This window comes from Anas acuta, chromosome 5 (assembly GCF_963932015.1).
Source record: "Anas acuta chromosome 5, bAnaAcu1.1, whole genome shotgun sequence".
Taxonomy (NCBI): Eukaryota; Metazoa; Chordata; class Aves; order Anseriformes; family Anatidae; genus Anas; species Anas acuta.
The window spans coordinates 39,525,568-39,545,403 of NC_088983.1; the positions used below are offsets into that span (position 1 = coordinate 39,525,568).

At 39.5% G+C, this 19,836-nt stretch overlaps 1 protein-coding gene across 1 annotated transcript in view; it reads left to right on the plus strand.

Moving 5' to 3' along the window:
* The first annotated feature begins 483 nt into the window (after positions 1-483).
* LOC137857600 (formin-like) overlaps positions 484-19,836 on the plus strand; it is a 150,963-nt gene continuing 131,610 nt past the window's right edge. The window contains exons 1-3 of the mRNA XM_068684309.1: positions 484-2,602; positions 4,764-4,881; positions 14,085-14,117. Of these exons, the coding sequence (XP_068540410.1) occupies positions 1,277-2,602; positions 4,764-4,881; positions 14,085-14,117 (1,477 nt within the window). The 5' untranslated portion in view covers positions 484-1,276. The remainder of the gene's footprint in view (positions 2,603-4,763; positions 4,882-14,084; positions 14,118-19,836) is intronic.

Below are 19,836 nucleotides of genomic sequence, written 5' to 3' on the forward strand. Positions count from 1 at the left end.
CCTGTAATGTGATACAATGGTGCCAGGCACAGCTGATCTGCCTGGGAAGGCCTGCTTTCGGCCTGGTGTTTACACAAGGCTACTCAGCACAGCGAAAGGGCTGACTGCAGAATGACCCCTCTGCCTGGGTGCAACAAAATCAGTGCTGTCTTTGAATTTCTAACATACCGATGTGGAAATCTGAGTAAAGTAACTTCTTAAAGGCAGGGGGATAAGACGATTAGAAACTCTTGCAGATTTGCAGTCTCAGTAGTTCCAAAAATAGGAAAAGTGAAGACTTTAGGTGAGAACCTGACCCGAACATTAATGATCTCCTGAATTTCAACTGTGCCGAAGTATTTTGCACTTTCATGTGAGTTAAGAAACATATGTAAAGAGAGTCCCTGACAGCTTCTCTTAATGCCGATTTATGCGGACGTGAGGATTTCCTTCAAGTACACTCACCCATGTTAACTAAACAATCTTACCCACGCACCACACAGAACCAGGTTACCAAAGAAGAAGAGAAAGGTGTGAGCAGAGGGGGGTCGTTTCGCAGCAGTCCCGGCCCAGGGGCGGCGCAGTGCCTGCTCCAGAGCTGCTGCGGGCTCCGGGTCCCGTCCGGCCCCGTCCCGGCGGCGGCTCGGGGGCGCTGGGCGCGGTGCCCGGCGGTGCTCGGCGCAGGAGGGAGGGAGTAACGCGAAACCAGGCGCGCTGGTTTTTGCCCGTGGCCCCGCGGGCTGCGATCTGCATTCCGGATGAAACCTGCAGCAAATCGGAAGGCAGGCTCGCTCTCGCTTTTTTTTTCATCGTCCCCCCTCTGGATTCGACTTCGCGGGCGCTCGCCGGGGCTCTCTTCGAGCAGCCGAGACCTGGAGCTCCGCACGGCAGCACCAGCGGGGAGCTTCGGGCTGACTCGGGCTTGACTTCGTTATGGGTGCAGGGCGGCGGACCCCGACCCCAGCGGAAGGGCCGTGCCGAGGCGTCCCGCGGGCGTTCAGCGCCGGGCAAGGCGTCCCGCTCGGCTCCCGCCCCGAGGAGGCAGCGCCCGGCCGCCGCCCGGCCGCCCCGCGCGTTTAGGCGCCCCGCACCGCCGCCCCGCTCCGCGTGCCGCGCCCCAGAGCCCTTGGTGCCGGTGACCGGGCCCCGCGGCCGCCCAGGACTCGCCGCGTGTCCCCGCGGGCCCCATGGGCTCCGCGGCCGCCGGGCGGAAGCAGCCGCAGCGGGGCCGGGCCGCTGCCTGCCCGTGCCGGGCCCGCGCCCCGCCGCCGCTGCCCTGACCCCGCCGGTGCCCGGCATGGAGGGAGCGGGCTGGGGGCCGCCGAGCCCGGCAGACGGCGCTTGCACCACTTTTTCCATGAAGACGCGATTCGGACTGACGGCCAGGTTGGAGCCGGCTGCCGCCGAGGAAGGGACGGTGCTCAGAGGCTTCCAGCCCCTGCGCGGCAGCCCGGACGGCCGTGCCGAGGAGCCCCGCGAGGGGAGCGGTGGCGACGGCTCCGAAAAGCCGGGTGTCCCCGCCGGGCCGATGGCTGGCAGCCGGCCCGAGCCGCCGCCCGAGGCCCCCGAGCTTGGCCAGCGGTCCCCTCGCCGTCTAGGGTCGGCACAGAGCTCTCCGGCCGAGTCCGACGGCGACGACAAGGATGCCATTCTGGTGCAGGGCACTTTGGTGCACACGACCAGCGATACAGAGTCGGACTGCGAGGGTAAGGACCTCGACAGCGACGGGACCCATGACAGCGAGTGTGGGCTACACAACGCGGCTTTGTCCGCTGGGGCTTCGGACGGTAACAGTGGAACCCAGGAGGAGTCAGAGGACTCGGAGGGGTGCAACCACAGTGATGACACCGCGGATAGAGATGAAACTGAGTTACACCCGCCAATTTCTAAGTGGCTCCCCAAGGAGCTGGATGGTTTTCTGGAGCATGACTCCAATGGAAAAGCCCGAATGCTAATGGACGAGCACTTGAGTCGCTTGCTTGCTAGAGGGGAATGCCCTCCAGAGCTTCCAGACGAAGAACAAAGACCTTCAGCTGATAATACATCTCTCCATAAGGCAGTGCTGGCTGAAAAGACTTTTCAGCTGCCCGCTTTCTTTAGTGGACTACGAGTGAGGAAAAAGGGACTAGGCACAGAGGACGGGGAGACTGTTACAGAAATCAAACCAAGGGAGAACGATTTAGCTCTGCTGAAGTTACGACAGCCTGTTAAGAAATCCAGTATTACATCAGGTTTGACCACAAAGAAAAAATCAGCAGAACCTAAAGCAAGTCCTACTTTCCTGGAACAACTCTCCCACTTGTTAAAAATAGACGTCTCCAAGAATGATGATAGAACCGAAGATTCTGGTGAAGGGTTTGGGGAGACTGAGGACAGTGATGAAGCTCAAGAGAACAAAGACCCTGGCAAAATAGAACCACAGTTTCCCTCTGAGGATATAAAGCCAAACCCTGCACTGGATGTCGTTAAAGCTTTATTCACACGGCCTCCCAAAAAAGAAACAACTGCAGATCCTTCAGAGCTGGAAGCCCTAAAACGCAAAATGAGAAACGAAAAGGAGTCCTTGAAAGCCGTATTTGAAAGGTCAAAATCCAGACCTGGTGATGGACCATCAGACAAATCTGTAGGTTGACTTACTTTTTCTTCCTAAAATCTGGAAGTATATGGATATAAAATATTTTCTTGTTTTAAATTAATGGCGGGGACATAAGGTCAAAATGTTGGAATTGTCTTCTGCTTTAGCAATCTCAAATCTTGGATTCCAAACTGAAGAAATCTTGGGGCTTTCAAAATTTTCAGTCATCTCAAGTTCTTGCAGAAATCAAATAGACCTGGTGATAATCACAGATTTGGATTAAAAGTCAGAAATTAAACATCAGTTTCTGATTTTAAAAGATGATTATGAAACAGTTGCTCATATATTAAGTAGAGCTTAAAATGAGTTTTGTGTTGCAAATACAAACTGTGATATTATTTAATAGTTTCCCAATCTCCCTCTGCTTTCTTTCTTTGATTATTATTTTTTTATTATTTTTATTTTAGTTTTAAAAGTACTATTTCATTTTGCCTTTAGGAATAATTCTAGGATAAGACCTGATACAAGAAGTTGTGGATGATCTTCAGTTTGATTTGTCCAAGGCAAATGTATTCACACAGCCTCCCAAAAAAGAAACAACTGCAGATCCTTCAGAGCTGGAAGCTCTGTAAAATTTAAATTTAAATAGAATTTTATAATATTTTTTTCTTATTTACTTACATATTTTGGCTTTACAAATATGGAGAACTATTTAACCTTATGCAAGTATAACCAAGTGCTTCTAATTAGACCACTTAAGTTATGGTTAAATCAAATATTTGCGAGGTTAATATTCCTATGCGTATGTATATTTGCTGATGTAAATTTTTAAGAAATGAAAAAAATCTTTGCTATTTATAAAAACCACAACGATAAATGAATTTGAGTGCAATTTAGACTTTAACAAAATGAGTAACTGTCCCTATGCCCCCCAAGCAAAAACTCTTTCAGCTACGTCTCTGGCAGATAGTATCAGTCCAGAAGATTGTTCATGTTGGCTAACAGGGGAATTACCCGAATGATTAAATTTGCAGGATCTGACCCTAAACCTGAAGCTACATAAGTTAATTTGCTGCGTTGGTTGTACTCTCTTAAAATTTTTATTCTTATGTATAATTAAAATGCTCATAAAAGATGACTGACAACTGGGCAGACTGCTACTACCAGTTTTAAGTAAATTACCTGCGGGGAGGAGGAGAAAAGAGGCACTCATTGGCATGTACAGAAAATGCTGTCAATGTGCCCTTCCCATTCCTGGGTTGCTGGTTCCTGCTTACGCCATTCCCTGGGCTGTGCTGGCACAAGCGTCTGTGTGCCTCACAGCAACCTGATTCGGGAGGCTGTACTCACGCCTGGTGAGGGAGGAAGCACAGGAGCCAGCGTGAGCGGCTTTTAGAAATGTCTGTTCAGCGTCTGGTCTAGTACACAGGTACATTTTCCCAGAGCAAAGCCAGTGCAAAAGGTCTTGCCTTTCCTTTTTCCTTGCCCAAATGGGCCTTTTATGGAGCCACTTTCATGTAGTGTTCTGCTGTTGCAGTTGTGTCTATGCCATTGATTGTATATTGTAAATCAGATTACAGAAAAGTTAGAGTTGTAAAAACCAACCAACCAACCAAAAAAGTAAACTCTAAAATGTTCTTGTTTATCTCCCCCCACCCCTCCTTTAAAGGATTATTTCACCATTCCAATTGACAGCACAGTCCCATAACCAGCTGCAGCAGCACTTTGATGTGGCAGTGTTACATACTATGTGGACTGAGCAAGCTGCCAGGGGTGTGGCTGGAATTTCTTAAACCAGCTCTGCTTCCAGAAAATTATATTGTCAAATGATGTCTTAGGTGAATCCCACTAATGTGTACTTGTAGGAGAAGTGCAGATGGGGCTTTTCGTTCTTGGAAAAAAAATACATGGAAAAAAAAGCTTCCTGACTTCTTGGTTCACCAAAGCGTAGACAGCCTTCCATGCTGATATGAACAGTTTCAACACAGTCATCGTAGATCATGTGCATTAGGGTATTTTTCTCCTCAAAATTATTTTTCCATACTGATTTCTTTGTGTCCCTTCCAAATAACTGAGCACTTTTTGGATCACTGGAATGAGACAGATATCCATTCTTGAGTACATATGTAGAGCTGGGGATGGCAGTTGCTATTTTGGAATCAATTGATACTGCTGACTTTAATTTTTTATTTTTTCATAATTTTAACAGCCTGATCTGAGCCCCTCAGAGCAAGATGACAAAACTCCAGGGAGACTCCAGACTGTCTGGCCACCACCGAAAGCAAATCATGAAGAAGTGAAAGTAGGATTGAAGTACACAGAAGCAGGTAAAACAAAGAGATGAAGCATTTGCAGAAATTAATTTCTGACATTTTTGTTGTTTGAGATAGAGACAGTGATAAGTCACAATATTTTCTTATCTGTTAAGTGACAGTACTGAGCTAATGGTGACTTGCCAACCTTACCCATTGGCTCTGGCAGTGACCCTGCCAGAGTCTAGTCTGATGTGCACAGTTCTCTGTAGTGTCACACTGTTAAGTCCAGAATAAAAGTAATCATTATCACTTTTGCAACTTGTGTGTAAACAGAGGAATGATAATATCCACTCAGAGCATGTGTGTAGCTAGCCATGTGTATTCTCATATACAAATGTGTAAGGGGGCACTTCTGAAGTGCAATGCTACCTAGTCATCAGATAAACATTCCACAAAAAGATACTTTAAAGTTTTTTTTTTTTAACTTAAAAAAAAAAAGCCTTTTGTTATATAAATACTTATATCACATATTTACAAGGAAAGAGTGAGTATTACAGGTGCCACAACCAAATTTATATTCTTAAGTATAAAATAGGATGTCCTTGTTACTCAGAAGTCAGTTCTGAACCATGGAATTGTCAGAAATACTGAAATGAAAGACCAGTTGTGCTTCATGCAGCTCAAGATTTTAGAAAATACCGTATCAAAAGGATTAAGTGGAATTAAAAAACAAGCTTTTCTACTGCCTTGCTGTGAGAAAATATGCATGGTGGTGGTGTACATTTATTTCCAATGCCAGTGAATATCTACCTGGCCTTGTATCAAGAGAAAGAATAAGTAGGAGTCCTGAACCTACTTCTTTATATTGGTCAATGTACTGCTTTTTTCCTCTCTATTTCCTGAGCTCTCTCTACCTTCATCTTTATTTTTGTATTGTTTTGTGATAAAGAGGGGATGTTAATGAAGGTGAAAAGCTGTTTAAGATTAAGAAAACTTTTTTCCCCCAGGTTTTGGCAGGATCAACATGGTTTTAATGTAATTTACATTGCCTCTGATTGCTCTGAGGTGTGTGTCTATCACTAGATGACCAGCACAGGTTTTTTTTGTGCAAATACAGGTATTCAGCTTTTGACAACACCACAGTCTCTTTCTGTTACGCTTAGATTCTTATTATAGGCTATGTGCTTTCTGTATTTAATTTTCCCCAGATAAATATTTTTCCTTCTAATGACTATAATCATCTGTGGCAAAAACACATGCTGTAAGAAAAAAGGAAACTGAATTAACAAAAGCTCCAGATTCTACTACTTGCAGAGAAATTAGGTCATGCTTTCCTGAAATTTGAATAGAAAGGACAGACTGGCTTAGAGCCCATGTAAATTGTTACTCTTTTGTTACTGTGATATTTTGGGTGGCAGTGTCATCAACATGCTGATGGTTGGTTTGCTAAGTCAAGTTTTTATACAGACCAGATTTTTCAGTTCATTAGTCACTCTAATGTCTGGCAGAGAGGGATCTGAATGAAAACAGATTGCTGGTGATCCAGCTAGGATGAGACAGAAGTGGTGCTTTTAAAGGAAATAGGCAAAGACTATGTTTTAAGAGTGTAGCAGCATTATAGGTATTAACTGGTTTGTATTTCTTTCATCTCTGTTAATACTCATGGATGCCAAGAAAGCAGTGATGGCAGCAAGGACACTGGAAACACTTAGAAGTTGCATATGATGGGTCAGTTACAACAGTTGGCTTCTCTGAGTATTAGGGAGATGTACACTATAATGCCTTAAAGCATTATACACAGGAATGTGTATATACAATCTTCTGCAGGTGAAGGATAGCACTGTTTATGAGACCAGCACAGGTGTAATTAAAAAAAAAAAAAGAGTTAGTATTCAAAGTTGGTCTTACTGCTAGGTTGTTGTCCTTTTTTTTCCATTAAATGGAAGTTTTGGTACAGGATTACTTCTACACTCAGTCTCTGCAAAGTATCTGCAAATAAAGTACGTGTGTATAGTGACATTTCCCTTCATGCCCCGTCCCATCCAAAATTCCCTCCCTGCTAATGGTACCAAATGAGCTCCTTGTCCACAAAGTGTGTTTCTTTAAAGTATGATCCAAAGCAGATTATTGATGAATTTAGACTGTTCTCAACATGTAACCTAAAACCCCATCTGTTACCACAGTATCTTGTTCTGACGGCTCTGATCAAATGAAGAGTTCTTAATTTCAGAATCAGTAAAAAATTTTCCATGGCAGAGATCTTCCTCCATTAGTTTTCCTGAACAGATTATTATTGGTACCATAGAACAATGCTAAAATAACTTGCTTTAACTTTCAGTCAACAGTTTATCTTAGTGTTCTAATTTCAGTGATTAGGAGTTCCATTCACGGAAACAATAGGAACCTGTATACGAACAGTAGTAGTAGGCAGAATTATTAGGTAAATTCATTTGGGGTTTTAACCCAAAATGAAGCTGTCATAACTGTGATTACATCCAAGGAGAAGAAATCTGTGGACATATGCCTTAGTACTTCTAATGAGGTACAAGAATCCATACTTATTTTATGAGGTAGCATAGCTTTTTCATTTGTCATGAGAAATTAGTGTTTGAAGTAAGACTGTTTGAAAACTTGCAAGCTGAATACTGTGATCTTTCTCACAATTCTGTTCTAAGTCTTTGATTTACTTCCTCCATCACCATGCAATATGACAGCTATGACAGGAAGGTAGAGATATTGTGTGAGAGGATTACTGGCTTTTTGATCTTTTCTCACCTCCTTGCCATGTTTTTCCTCATTGTTCTTGCTGCCTACTGGAAGCAAGAAATTCAGGCTTAATTTGGCCTACGCGGCAGACATCACAGTGACTCAGAGCAGCTTGGAGAAGCAGCTAACTCCCTCCTGAGGCTCGTAGTCTGGCCTGGTATGTGGGAAACCAACTGAAAAGCAAATGGACATAACAAGGAACACGTGTGTGGAACTGACTAGGCCTGTTAGGAATATTAGAACTGAAAGAAGTTAGTGAACAAATACAACTCCTCACCAGATTTTTTTCATGCCTTTGATAACATCTTGTGTAGCCATAGTATTGTCACTCCCAACATTTAAAATTTACCAGTAAATATCCCCAAATCTTGAGTTGCAAATTTTGAATTAAAGGAAGGTATTACGAGATTTTGGCACACCTTATTATTGTTTTCTTAAACTTTAATTCCTCTGTTTCCATAGTGCAATTCACTGCACCGTCAACTGTCTCTCTGTAATTAACACAAACTGCTTCCATGGGTCTCTAGAGAAACTGGAACTTCTTTGAAGTTTGTCAGTCTAAAAATCCAACAAGACTGTAGTAGATTATAGTATTTACATCCTGGTAGACTGGAAGGAGGGTATTTTAATTTATAGTTACTAGTTTATTCCATGGAAATCTTTACTGTATACTCGAGACATTTCTGTGCATACTCCTTTGGTCCTAAAATTCAATTCTTCTGTTTTCAGTAAAAGCTTCTTTTTTCTTTTTTTCCTCATAATTCGTAGAGTAATTTCTCCCATTTCTGAAGCATTAGATCTGATAGAAGGGTGGATGTGTCAGCTGTTAATAAATGTGAGAATACTTAGCCACATAGAGGAGGAGACAAATACATGTCTATAATGAGTGAACTCATCTATGGTATTGGATCACATAGAATCCACATACAGTGAATCTTAGCTGCTGCATATGATTGATAAGAGCTTGCAACCTGCGATGTCCAAGAAGGGGAGTTTAGAGATGAGTTCTTATGCTCATAAAACTACTTATGTTTGAAGAACAATCTCCATGTTGAGGAGATATAGAAGATAAGAACTTCAGGTCCTGTGATCCTTATTAAAATATGTATTTAGCCATCAAATTAGTTCTCATATAAAACTGAGAGTACTTCATCTTTTGCTTAAGCGGAGCAAAAATGGTAAAAATGATGAGAGAAGTATTTGTCATTCTGATCAGAGAAAACACTGAAAGAAAATCAAGTTGAAGTATTAATCCATTTAGTGCTCTTTTTTGTTACATGCTTTCTTGCTAATTTTTTTTTTTTTTTATCTGACAAAAAAAACTAATCCTGTTCTCTCATTGTCTGTCTTATTCATCATACTTAAATCTTTGATGACATCTTGTTTCTTGTTGTCCACATGGAGCCACTTCATTCATATATATATATATATATATATACACACAATTGTATAAGCTGTAAGCACAATTTGTGTTTCAGGGTAAATAAGGAAACCAGGAGGTGACTAAGAAAACTCTTATTAAACAGAAAGTGTCTAAGTCAGTTGCAAATGACATAAAAAATAATGGCAGAGATTTATTCCCAAGTCTTTCGTATATTAAAGCCTTGGTCCCCTATGCTCTGGGTTCCCAGCAAGAAAATCACTTTATGGTCGTGACGTAAATGCAGAGAATAACCAGCTTATATGACAGAAAGAGAGGCATAATGATCTGAACAAAGAGATGAGAGATAAGCTTTCATATCCGTCTTTAACATGGGCTTCTGTTGTTGCCTCAATTTATATTTGTCTCTGCAACAGACATAATGCTTGATGTCAGTATACTGAAGGAAGTTCTAACAGGTGATCTTAATGTTGGTTTTATCATATTTTTTTAAAAAAATAATTAAAATAAAATAAAATAAAGGCAAGCCTTTGCCTCATATATATATTTTTAATAGAGAATTTGGGATTTAACTTTATTAAATGAAAAATCTTGTTATATGGGTATGTTTCTCAATATGAGAGGTACTCGCTTTTCAAACTGCAGGTCTGTTGAGCAGTGTAGTACCAGAGGGCTGCAGGCAGTGAAGAGGGATCAGTCTCTTCCTCTTGCGTACTAGAGGACATGCAGGGCTTATGAGAAAGGAACTTTTCTCTTCCCATCTTGGCTGATACTTTCATTCCTACTGTGCCTTTGGAGATGGGAGTAACAAGACAGACATCTATTAATGCTGCTGATTTGTTGGTAAAACACCTGAGTTCCATTTCCAGCTTTTATTATGCTATCTTTTGGAATGACTTCAGGAAACACGAGTGTTGACCTTTCCACACTTCAGTTTACCCATCTGTAGAACTCAGATAAGAATTCTGACCTATTTTTCAAGCCAAATTAAATCCCTTTTCTGTTTAGAGGTTATTAACATCATATATGAGAGAAGAATGGAAAAGAATACTGGCTTCCCATGTTTAAATCTGCAAATAATAACACAGGATGGAAATTGTGCCTAAGGCCATGTGATAAAACATCTTTGCCTTTCTATGCACGGGGCATTATATTATTACAGGGTAAAGGGGGAGAAGAAGTGTGACTCACTTTTTCAGCTAAAATTTCTGCTTTTTTTCCATGTTTATTTAAATACAGCAGTTTTAGGAGACCTGTTGGTTTTGAGTCTGGATGCATATTACAGCAGATGCCTAAAAAGGACATGTTTCACATTATACAAAGCCATATCTGAATACACACATCTGTGTAGCTGTAGATAAAATTTTGAATTTATATACAGAATTTATATACAGAACCGCATTGGTCCACTCAAAGTAGAAACTTGATTTTAAACTACATTTTCCTATTGAAGAGATTAATCTGTTAACTTAATATAATGAAGGCAAGTTCTGTGAATTCTTTTCTTTTACCATAGTTTTTACTTTGAAATGCAGGCACCGCTATGGGTCCTACCAATGTGGCATTGTGAAGGCCCAGAATGGTCACAGAATTTTATGAGATGGTTATTGTTACTTAACTGAAACACAGTGAAAGAACAGTTGTGTACAGCACAAGAGAATGACCTTGTATTTTATTTCCCTTGTTCGGTTTCAAAATATATGAGGCCCTTTGTGTAAGACAAATGCCTCTGATTTTTCTTGAATTCACTTCCTTGTATCAGATCTCATTCTCCAGTCTCATTGTTCACATGATCAAGGTTCTATTTGCTGCACCATTTGTACAGCACTGATTTACATACCAGTCCAAATGAAATCCTGAATCTGAACACCTCGAAGCTTTCTGAAAATATGAACCTGGATTCAGAACTGTTCTGAGGCTTTATTAGTTACATCTGATAACATCCTTCCCAAGTTTGCCCTCTCTGCTATGGCACAGACACGTACTCTTATCTGAAAAAGAAAAAACAAGCCACCACACCTATTTATTGTACGTTTCATCATTTTGTACACATCCATGTTTTAATGTCTGTCTACTGCTCTAAACTCATAGGTTTCTGAGAATATATCAGGGAAGCAGTGTTCCTGTGGGGGTGTGAACACATTATGTTCCTATACCCACATCCATCCACGTTCGAATAAATGTACATGTACACATGCATTCTCAATGCATGCTTGCTATATATACTATATAGTGATTGAGAAGGTGTTAGAGATCTACAGTCTAGAATAAATGTTAGGTATTTTAACTTTTTTTCTGAATGAAGTGGATAGAGAGGGTTTGTTACTCATTAAAGAAATGCTTTAATAAATTTGTTCCTTGTATTTTTGATAAGGCGTAATTTATTTGCCATATTGCACTTGTGAACACGATCCTGAAATAGATTGTTATTCAATATATGTAATAGGACATATATTGAGAAAGAAATCATGTTGAATGTCCCCAACAACAGTACATCTAATGGTGCCTTCCTGTGAGGATGAAAATCACAAGTGAAACTTAATTTCTCTTATCAAGTAAATGAACTATTGCTGTAACCTCACCTGCGACAGGAGGGAAATGATCAAGTAGATAGTTACTCAGGTGACTATTTCTGAATAGTGCTTTATATTGTTTTGCAGCCAGAAAGAGTAGAAGCTATTTTCTTTGTTTACATAACAGAATCAAGGGGTTGCTGGTTTTTCCTCTGGGAGGCCTGCTTTTCTGTGGGTATCGTTCTATTACTCCCAGGGAATTCAATAACTGTTGTGTAGTTACTTTGTTTTCTGTAGTAAGTTAACAGCTATGTCTTCAGGAACAGTACAGGTATTATCTCAATACTCAGACAGTGTTTAAATACTTAACTAATGGTGTGTTTGGAACTTGTTTCTCTATGTGTTCCTTTCCAGCTGTCTCCCTTCTCCACATCTCCCTATTTTCACTCTAACAGAATCTTTAGGGTGCAGAAAATTATCATTTTAAATCTTAGGCTTGCATGTTTCTTCCTTCTCCTGAAAGTCTAAAAATCATTCAGTAGACATGAGGGATGTCTGCTTATTTCTTAGGCTGGGGAATTGATTTCCATCGATATATTGAATTACAAGGCTGTAAAAGAGTTCAGGTTAAACAGGAAGTAAATAAAGGAGGAAAGGCAAGAGTAGATAGAATGAGGTGAGGGAAGAAGAGTTAGAACAACATGAAAAACTATATTCAGTATAGTTTTAGACAAGCCCTTATCCCTAAATAAGTCAATTTTAATTTCTTAGTTACAATGAGATGCTTAAATATTAAACTTGTTCAAATTGGTTCTGAGAAAGTTTAAGTCTTTCTGTCCGTTCTTTATAAACCTAAGCTTTGGGCTTTCACTGACCAATCACCTTGTAAAAAACCATGTAAGCCATGATTTATGTGCTTAAAACATTGCACTCATTTAACATGTTAAAAAATTTTCTATATTTCTACCAAATCTAATTCTTCTTTGTAAAAATTATACTTTAAAGACCAGTTCAAGACAGAAGAAATGACATGTTTTGTAAGATGCTCTTGATTATTTCTATTAGGGGAAAAAAAAGTGTGAACGTTTGCTGCCTCTTAGGACTGTAGCGCCCCCCCCACCCCAAAAAAAAAAAAAAAAAAAAAAAAAAAGACTGTAAAGCTGCATCAATACATTTGTGGAAATAAATAAATAAATAGCTAAAAAGAAAGCAGCTGTGGTGAGGAGATGCACTTCAAGCACCTGGTGGATAGAGCGGAAAGCTGCATGGGAAAGTAATGGAAGAGAAAAGAAAGGCTTCAGTAAAAGAGAATTTGAAAGGGGTGGGACCAATCGTTACCAAAGAGAGAGACAAGAATAAGAAACTCTCACTATTCAGAAATTTAATGAATTGACTCAATTTAAAGATAATGGATTCCTCAAGGCATGTAGATAACACTCAAGTTTTCCGGCTTCTCTTCTGTAATTACTTTTAAATTGTTTGATAACATTGTTTTGGACTTTTCATTTGATGAGTTTAATAAGTAAGATTTTTTACAAAAATGAATGTACTTTAAATGCCTTTAAACCTTTGACTGTCTACTTGAAGTTTTGAGATCATGGGGGAGAAGGTTCTTAAACTGATTATGTAAAGTTTTGAGGAATAACTCATATATTTGAAATGTCAGTTGTGGAATTTTCTGTGTGAAAGGTTTTCATGTAAGATTTTACTTAAGCTGAGAGAAAGTAAGTGATTTGCTTTGTTGTCAAAGAAGAAAAGGTAACCTTAGAATATTTTGCATCTAAGTTTGTTTGAAACTTTTCAGGGATCTTAAGAAATATCAGGAGGCATTTTTCTTTCAGGAATCAGGTGCTCAGGGTCATCTTCTCTGTGCATAAAGGGTCTTCTGAAAAAAAGCATAATCAGCACAGTTTTGAACACATATAGAATAGTACTGAATAATGTTTTAGTGTATACACTTGCTTTGTGCAGCAGTTTTGGAAATGAGAATTGCCATTCAATTTAGACAAGAACATTGTGATCCACTGTATCTAGTACTCCCAAAGCTTCAGGTTATATCTTCAGTTCACCAGATTGATCAGTAAATTCACCTTTTTTTTTTTTTGAAATGCTAATGCTCAGTGCAGCTTGCTCTGTATCATGACAAAGATTTAAATGAACATGTATATATTTGTAAATGTTATTGCTGCTTTGTATTCAAATAATTTCTTTGTAATTACATATCTGACCACATTTTAGGCATTTGCTTGAACTGTGTAGGCTGTTCAAAACACCTAGTGTTTATTTCATATTTGATTTTCTATTCATTAGGGAAAAACATGCATATTGAAGTATATATTTTCTTTGCAGAATAGCGAAGCACGCCTCATACTTTACTTGTCATTGGTAATATCATACTGTGTTTTATCTCTACTATCCAGTGGCATATGTCATATCTTGGCTATTGATTTATTTACATGTATTTTTCAATACTGACTGAGGTATATGCTTATAGCAATGAATAAAAAGCAGGGAGTCTGCTGGACTGTCTGCTAGGATACATATTTAATGAGTGTAAAAGTCTAAGTGCCCTGTGTGAAACTTGAATACAATCTTACTAATGCTTTTGTCTCTAGCTCACCTAAAGCTTTATGAGGAGGGACCACCAGGTGGGTGGAACAGCGTAACGTTGTCTGTCTCTGTCAAGTCTTTGTTCTCTCTTGTTGTTGTAAAGGTGGTATGTACCTTTCCTTGATAGAACGGGAATCATAAAGGCAGAGTCTGTAGACGAGGAACTGTTTTCATTATTCTAGCTTGAGAGGCTGCAATTTCAGTTGCAGCTATCCTGCTACAGCAAGTGGTACTTAGGTCGGTTTCCCTGACTTTCAGATCCATCCCACAATGCTACGTGTCAAAGTTTGTGAAGCTGAAATTTGAAGACAGATCAGAGTGATATCACAATAGGGAACTGATGTATTACTTTCCTCTAATTTGGTTGTCTGTGAGCAAAATCCAGGTAAATGTAACCCATTTTAGGGAGTATCTTCTATCCCTAATGCTTGGGTTTGTTATAATCAGGCATTGCTTATTCTAATGAGCCTTGAAGGGAAGACTGCAGCTGTAGTGAGAATCGGGATGGAGGCGTTCATTCTGAAGTTGTGGACTATACTTTTCCATTGTGAGATGTTCCTTATGTCAAAACAAGGTAACAGCTGAATTTAAGCAAAAAGACAAAGTGAAATAATTTAATAAATGTTGAGAAATTTCATAGCAGCATACTTTTACAGATTTGAGTAAATATTGAATATAGAAATGGCAGCTGATTTTGTGTGTGTGTACAAGAACTAAATTTAGCCTGTACTAGTTCAGTATTAGACTATTTTGGTGGATTAAAGGAATTACAGCTTTCAGATGATGGTGTTAAGTGAACATGATACTTAAAGAAATGAATCCAAATGACTCTGAAGCCCTGTCCTGTTGCCTCTGAAATATCATGATGAAAGTCCACTCGTGGTTGTTACATGTACATTAGTACGTGTACATCGTAAAAAATAAAACAGTATTCAGGCATTTTTGCATAAATAAAAGCAACTTATATTGGAACTGTTAAAGCTTGTTAGAGTTCCCCTGCACATTCAATCAGTTATCTCAGGTTGTAAAAGTTATGTTGTCTGTGCAAACTGTCAGTAAGTGAGCATCTGAAGAGTCTGGTCTGGTCGGCTCGGTTCATCTCTCTCTGACGACTCAATTGCTGGCATTTTCCATTTCCCTCACATGAAGTAGGATTTTGATGGTGGTATGGAGGCCACAGAAACACTTAGATCTTTGGAGTTCCAGGCCACTCATGTAATTCACTGCTTGCTTGGAGACCAGGCAAATGAGCATGCTGTTCAGTTTATCCATCTCATAAAAATGTCATATTTTTTCCCTCCTTTCCAGTGGAACAAATAAGTAAACATCAAAGAATTGTTCATGAAACAGAAACTCCTACCACTCAATTCTGCTCTAAAATGTGTTAGCAAAGATTTAGGCTGTAAATCATTGTTTACAACTAACTGAATAGCAATTTAGAGATGAGTAATTCATTTTTAGTTTGGTTTCATTTCAGGCATCTTAACTTACAATGTAGGGGAGAATTGGAAAGGAATAACTTACCATGTTTCATGTACAAACCAACTTACTCTGATTCATATTCCAGAGCAGAGTATTCTTGTAAAATTAGCTTTAATGGCTCTTTGTTTCGGTCATTCTGTGTTAATGTTTAAAACTCAGATATTAATATCTTCAGATAGCTCTTCATCTGTTAACTCAGTTCTCAATATGCAATTAAAACATCAGTCTGTATATAATATAATTGTCAGTGACTGTCAGCCTAGAATACTTTTTCCCAGTCTGTATGAAGACATTAAATGTTGCAGAATTTTTCTTACTAATTTTTTGGGCCAGGATGGTTGCATGGAAGATTCATGATTTCTTTCTGCAATTTTTTTTTTCCTTCTGAAGTTAAAAATCAAAGGCTTTGTGTATACTTTCATATATGGACACATACCTTTTATATACATACATTTACATACATACATATATATATAAACGTGCGTATATATAAAATATTTCCAAAATAGATTTCTGGAGGCACAGTGCTTTATTATACCTACTACTTCTACTTCCTGGCCCAGTTGTCAGATAGGATCACATCATATAGACAGAAATACAAAGCTACTAACACTTTATGTAGCAAATTAGTGACAAATAGGACACTCAACTTCAGGTCTGCACAGAAATATTATCAGGTAGATGGATTTCCGTGCTTCTGCAAGCAGTTGTGATTTATAGGCATGTCAGTCCCTCTGTGGCCCTTGGTGGACTCCCTCTGCTAGCTCCATGTCTCTCTCCTACTGAGGAGTCCAGAACCAGACACAGTGCTCCACGTGCATCCTGACCAGTGCTGATTAGAGGGGAAAGATCACCTCCCTCAACGTTCTGGTAGTACTTTCCCTATTGCAGCCCAGGACACCATCAAGTTTCTTTGGTACAAGGGCTCATTGCTGGCTCCTGCTCCACTTGGTGTCCACCAGGACCCCAAGGTCCTTTTCTGCAAAGCAGGGTTGCATGCAGCATGCATGGGGGCTTGGGGTTGTTCTTCCCCAGGTGCAGGACTTTGCATGCCTCTTCCTTTGCATGTTCCTGTCAGCTCATTTCTCCAGCCTGTCAAGGTCCCCCTTGATGGTCCCACAGGTGTATCAAGGACTCATCCCCGTTTTGTGTCATCTGTAAAATTGATGAGGGTGCAAAGGCTCTGCAACTCTACACTCTGCACATATACTCATAAATGAACTGAAAAAGTGAGCAGGAGATAGGAAAGCTTGCACCTGAAATGAAATTAGTAAGTGTAGAAAAGAATAAGACCTGAGAAAGTGCAATGCAAATTTATCTCATGAAAATGCCAAAATAAAAAAGCAACAAACATTTGAAGACTGATGGATAATGGCAAAGGAAATCCAAAATGAAGAATGTTAAGTTTTGCACTTGAGGAAGAAAGAAATCCAAAGAAAAAAAAGAAATCCTAAATTCACATATATAATGAAGTCTGATCAGGTCATCACTCTTTAAATACAAGACCTCGGTAGGACCTTGATATTGAAATAGATCTTGGGAAAGATCTCTCATTTCACATACTCAGTAGTGATCAACCAATGGTAGTTGGAAACAGTAGGACAGAAATAAAAGACAAATATGTAGATTACTGTAATTCCAGTGCTTAAATGTCCACATTTTGAATTTGGTGGGAAACTGTAGTTTCAGAAGGGGACAGTAAGTTTGATCACAATTATGGAATGTGCTCTTTATGAAGAAAGACTATATAGACTAATATACTGTCACCCGAAAAAGAAATAATCAAGGGGTTTATGATGGAGATCTCTAAAATTGTAACAAATAGCAAATGAGTAAATAGCAAACACTTTTCTTCCAGTGCACGTATTGCAGACATCAAATGAGACTAACAGGTGGAGGGAGATTCCAAATAAACAAAAGGGTCTTCACCTAATGTGTAATTAATTATTTGCTGCAGGATGTTATCTGCTTCAAGGAGTTTTAAAATCAGCAATGCACATTCATGAGAGGAATCCACTTGCAAACTGTTAAATATGAAAACAACATCTGTGGTTTAAAAGTTCTGAATTGCAAATCATATTGCTGGAAGAGCATGAGAGAAAAGTATGGCTACCTTTTTGCCTGTTCTTATTTTTTCATGTCACCTGCGTTTTGGCTACTGTCAGAGACGGTATACTAGGCAAAATAGACTTTTGGCATGGCTCAAGGCGCATACAATTTTGTTCATTATGAAGCTGAATGATTTTTATTTCAGAGTGACAACTGGGATACATATGGTATACATATGACTAGTCAACTTACGTATTACTTCAGTGAGGAATTTCCTCACAAAGTAATGTGAGCTGAAATATGTCATATGTTCTGTATTTTTAGATTTTTATTCTGGTAAGTCTCAGCTAAGCTTTTGTATTTGGCTTCAGAAGTTTAGACCTGTGTGCTTTAAAGTTTCTGAGGCCTGAGGTGTTTTCACTGTCTGGTTTCTGGTTTGAGTTTTGTAACTATACTGTTTTCAAGCAATGAGAGTGCTAACTCCCCATTCTAACTGGTCTTTTGCTGTAAATCTAGTGCTAGCTTCCTGAGAATGCCCTTCATCACAGTCCTGCCACTCTACACTTGGCAGTTTTGTTTACCTCTGCAGGGACTTGTAGAAATAGGAACAAAATAGAGACTTTGCAATGTGTTCCTGAACCTCCATAGATTAGTAACATGAGTAATCCCAAACAAAATAAGATATTTTTACTTAATTCACTGACTTTCCTTTTGTTTTGTAGTGTCTTCTGGAAACCAAATTAGTTTCCCATAAGAAATCCAACTCATTTTACTGTTTTAATGTTCTACAACAAGTTTATCTCTCCAAATTAGACACAATCTTTTACTTACACAGCTATTTTTTTCTCTAATATGACTCAGTGAAGCTCTGCATTGAAATCTACTTGATTGGGTAAATCTCAAGTACTTTCACTAGGTGCTAACTATTTCTCTGAAAGTGATCTGGATAGATTTCAGAACTTGGAAAAGTGATTTGACCTAGGCCAGAGGCATCTCTGTGACCTTCTATGTGCAGAGAGGACCTGCATGATTTAATGTTGGTGTATGTTGCCTAATGGATTTAAAATACATACGGCAAACCGTATGTTATAAGTTGCCCCCTTAATTAATTTTCAGAGAGCATTGCATTAATAATAGAAAGAAATTTATTGAGTAAGCAACAGCAAGCAAAACAGCGCTGGGCGGCCGGGGAGTCTCAGCTCCGCCAACGGCGTGCACCTCACCCCTGCCAGGGTCCCTTTTTATATCTTGGTAATTCTGGGATTACGCAGCACATCCTGCTATATTATGTGACTGTGCACACTGTTGCTAGGGGGTCGTCTCTGTCCCTCTGGTGGTTGTGAAGATGAAGGCCGTAGTCTTCCTCAGAGTTGTGGTTCAACTTCTTTTTTTATTTGGTCATGTTGGCCCAGCGTGAGACAGGAATGCAGGATGTTGATACGCTAGTTTAGCAACTTATCTCCTTGATGGTTACATGAGCTTTGCAGCAGTGTCTTTGAACAAAAGAGGCAACTGAGATGCAGAAAGAGAGAAGGGGAGGGGGTTCTCTTTTTAGTTACATTAAGCAAAAGAATTTTCATAGTGTCTAGCCAAGTATTATACAGTTCCTTACTTCAGCAGGGAGCTTTCACAACTCCCGCTCCTCAAACGGAACTCCTTGTTTTTATAATACAAAAGACAATGAACAAACATTTATTGTGTATTACACCATAGATACAAGAAGTGTGAATGTAAAGGATGAAAGTACAGAAAAACAGTAGTGGGGAGGGAGGGAAAGTTCATTTTTTTATCATTATAACTCTCATGATAATGAAGTCCAAGTAAAGCTTTAGTATATCTGATGATGAATCTGTATGATTAGCAAGACTGTTTTATATACCTGCCTTACCTACGTCCAATGGCAAAACATGGGATCAAGTGGAAATTTAAGTTTCACACTAAGGAGATTTCTGTTTTTACAATAACTAACCAGTTTATTTTTCCAACATCGTACATCCAAAATAGAAACCTCGCACTGCCGTGCTTTTTCATTAGCTAAGTTAAAATTACTCTATATCTTTAGTTTTCACCAAGGCCTCTGTCTAGCTTCCTGCCAATATTAATGTTACTTTAAAGCAAGTATTTTACTGAAACATTTTTCAATATCCTGGTACACAGAAAATGCTTTCCTAACTACCAGAAGAGGTAAAAAAAAAAAAAAATATATATCTATGCCACATGTACGTC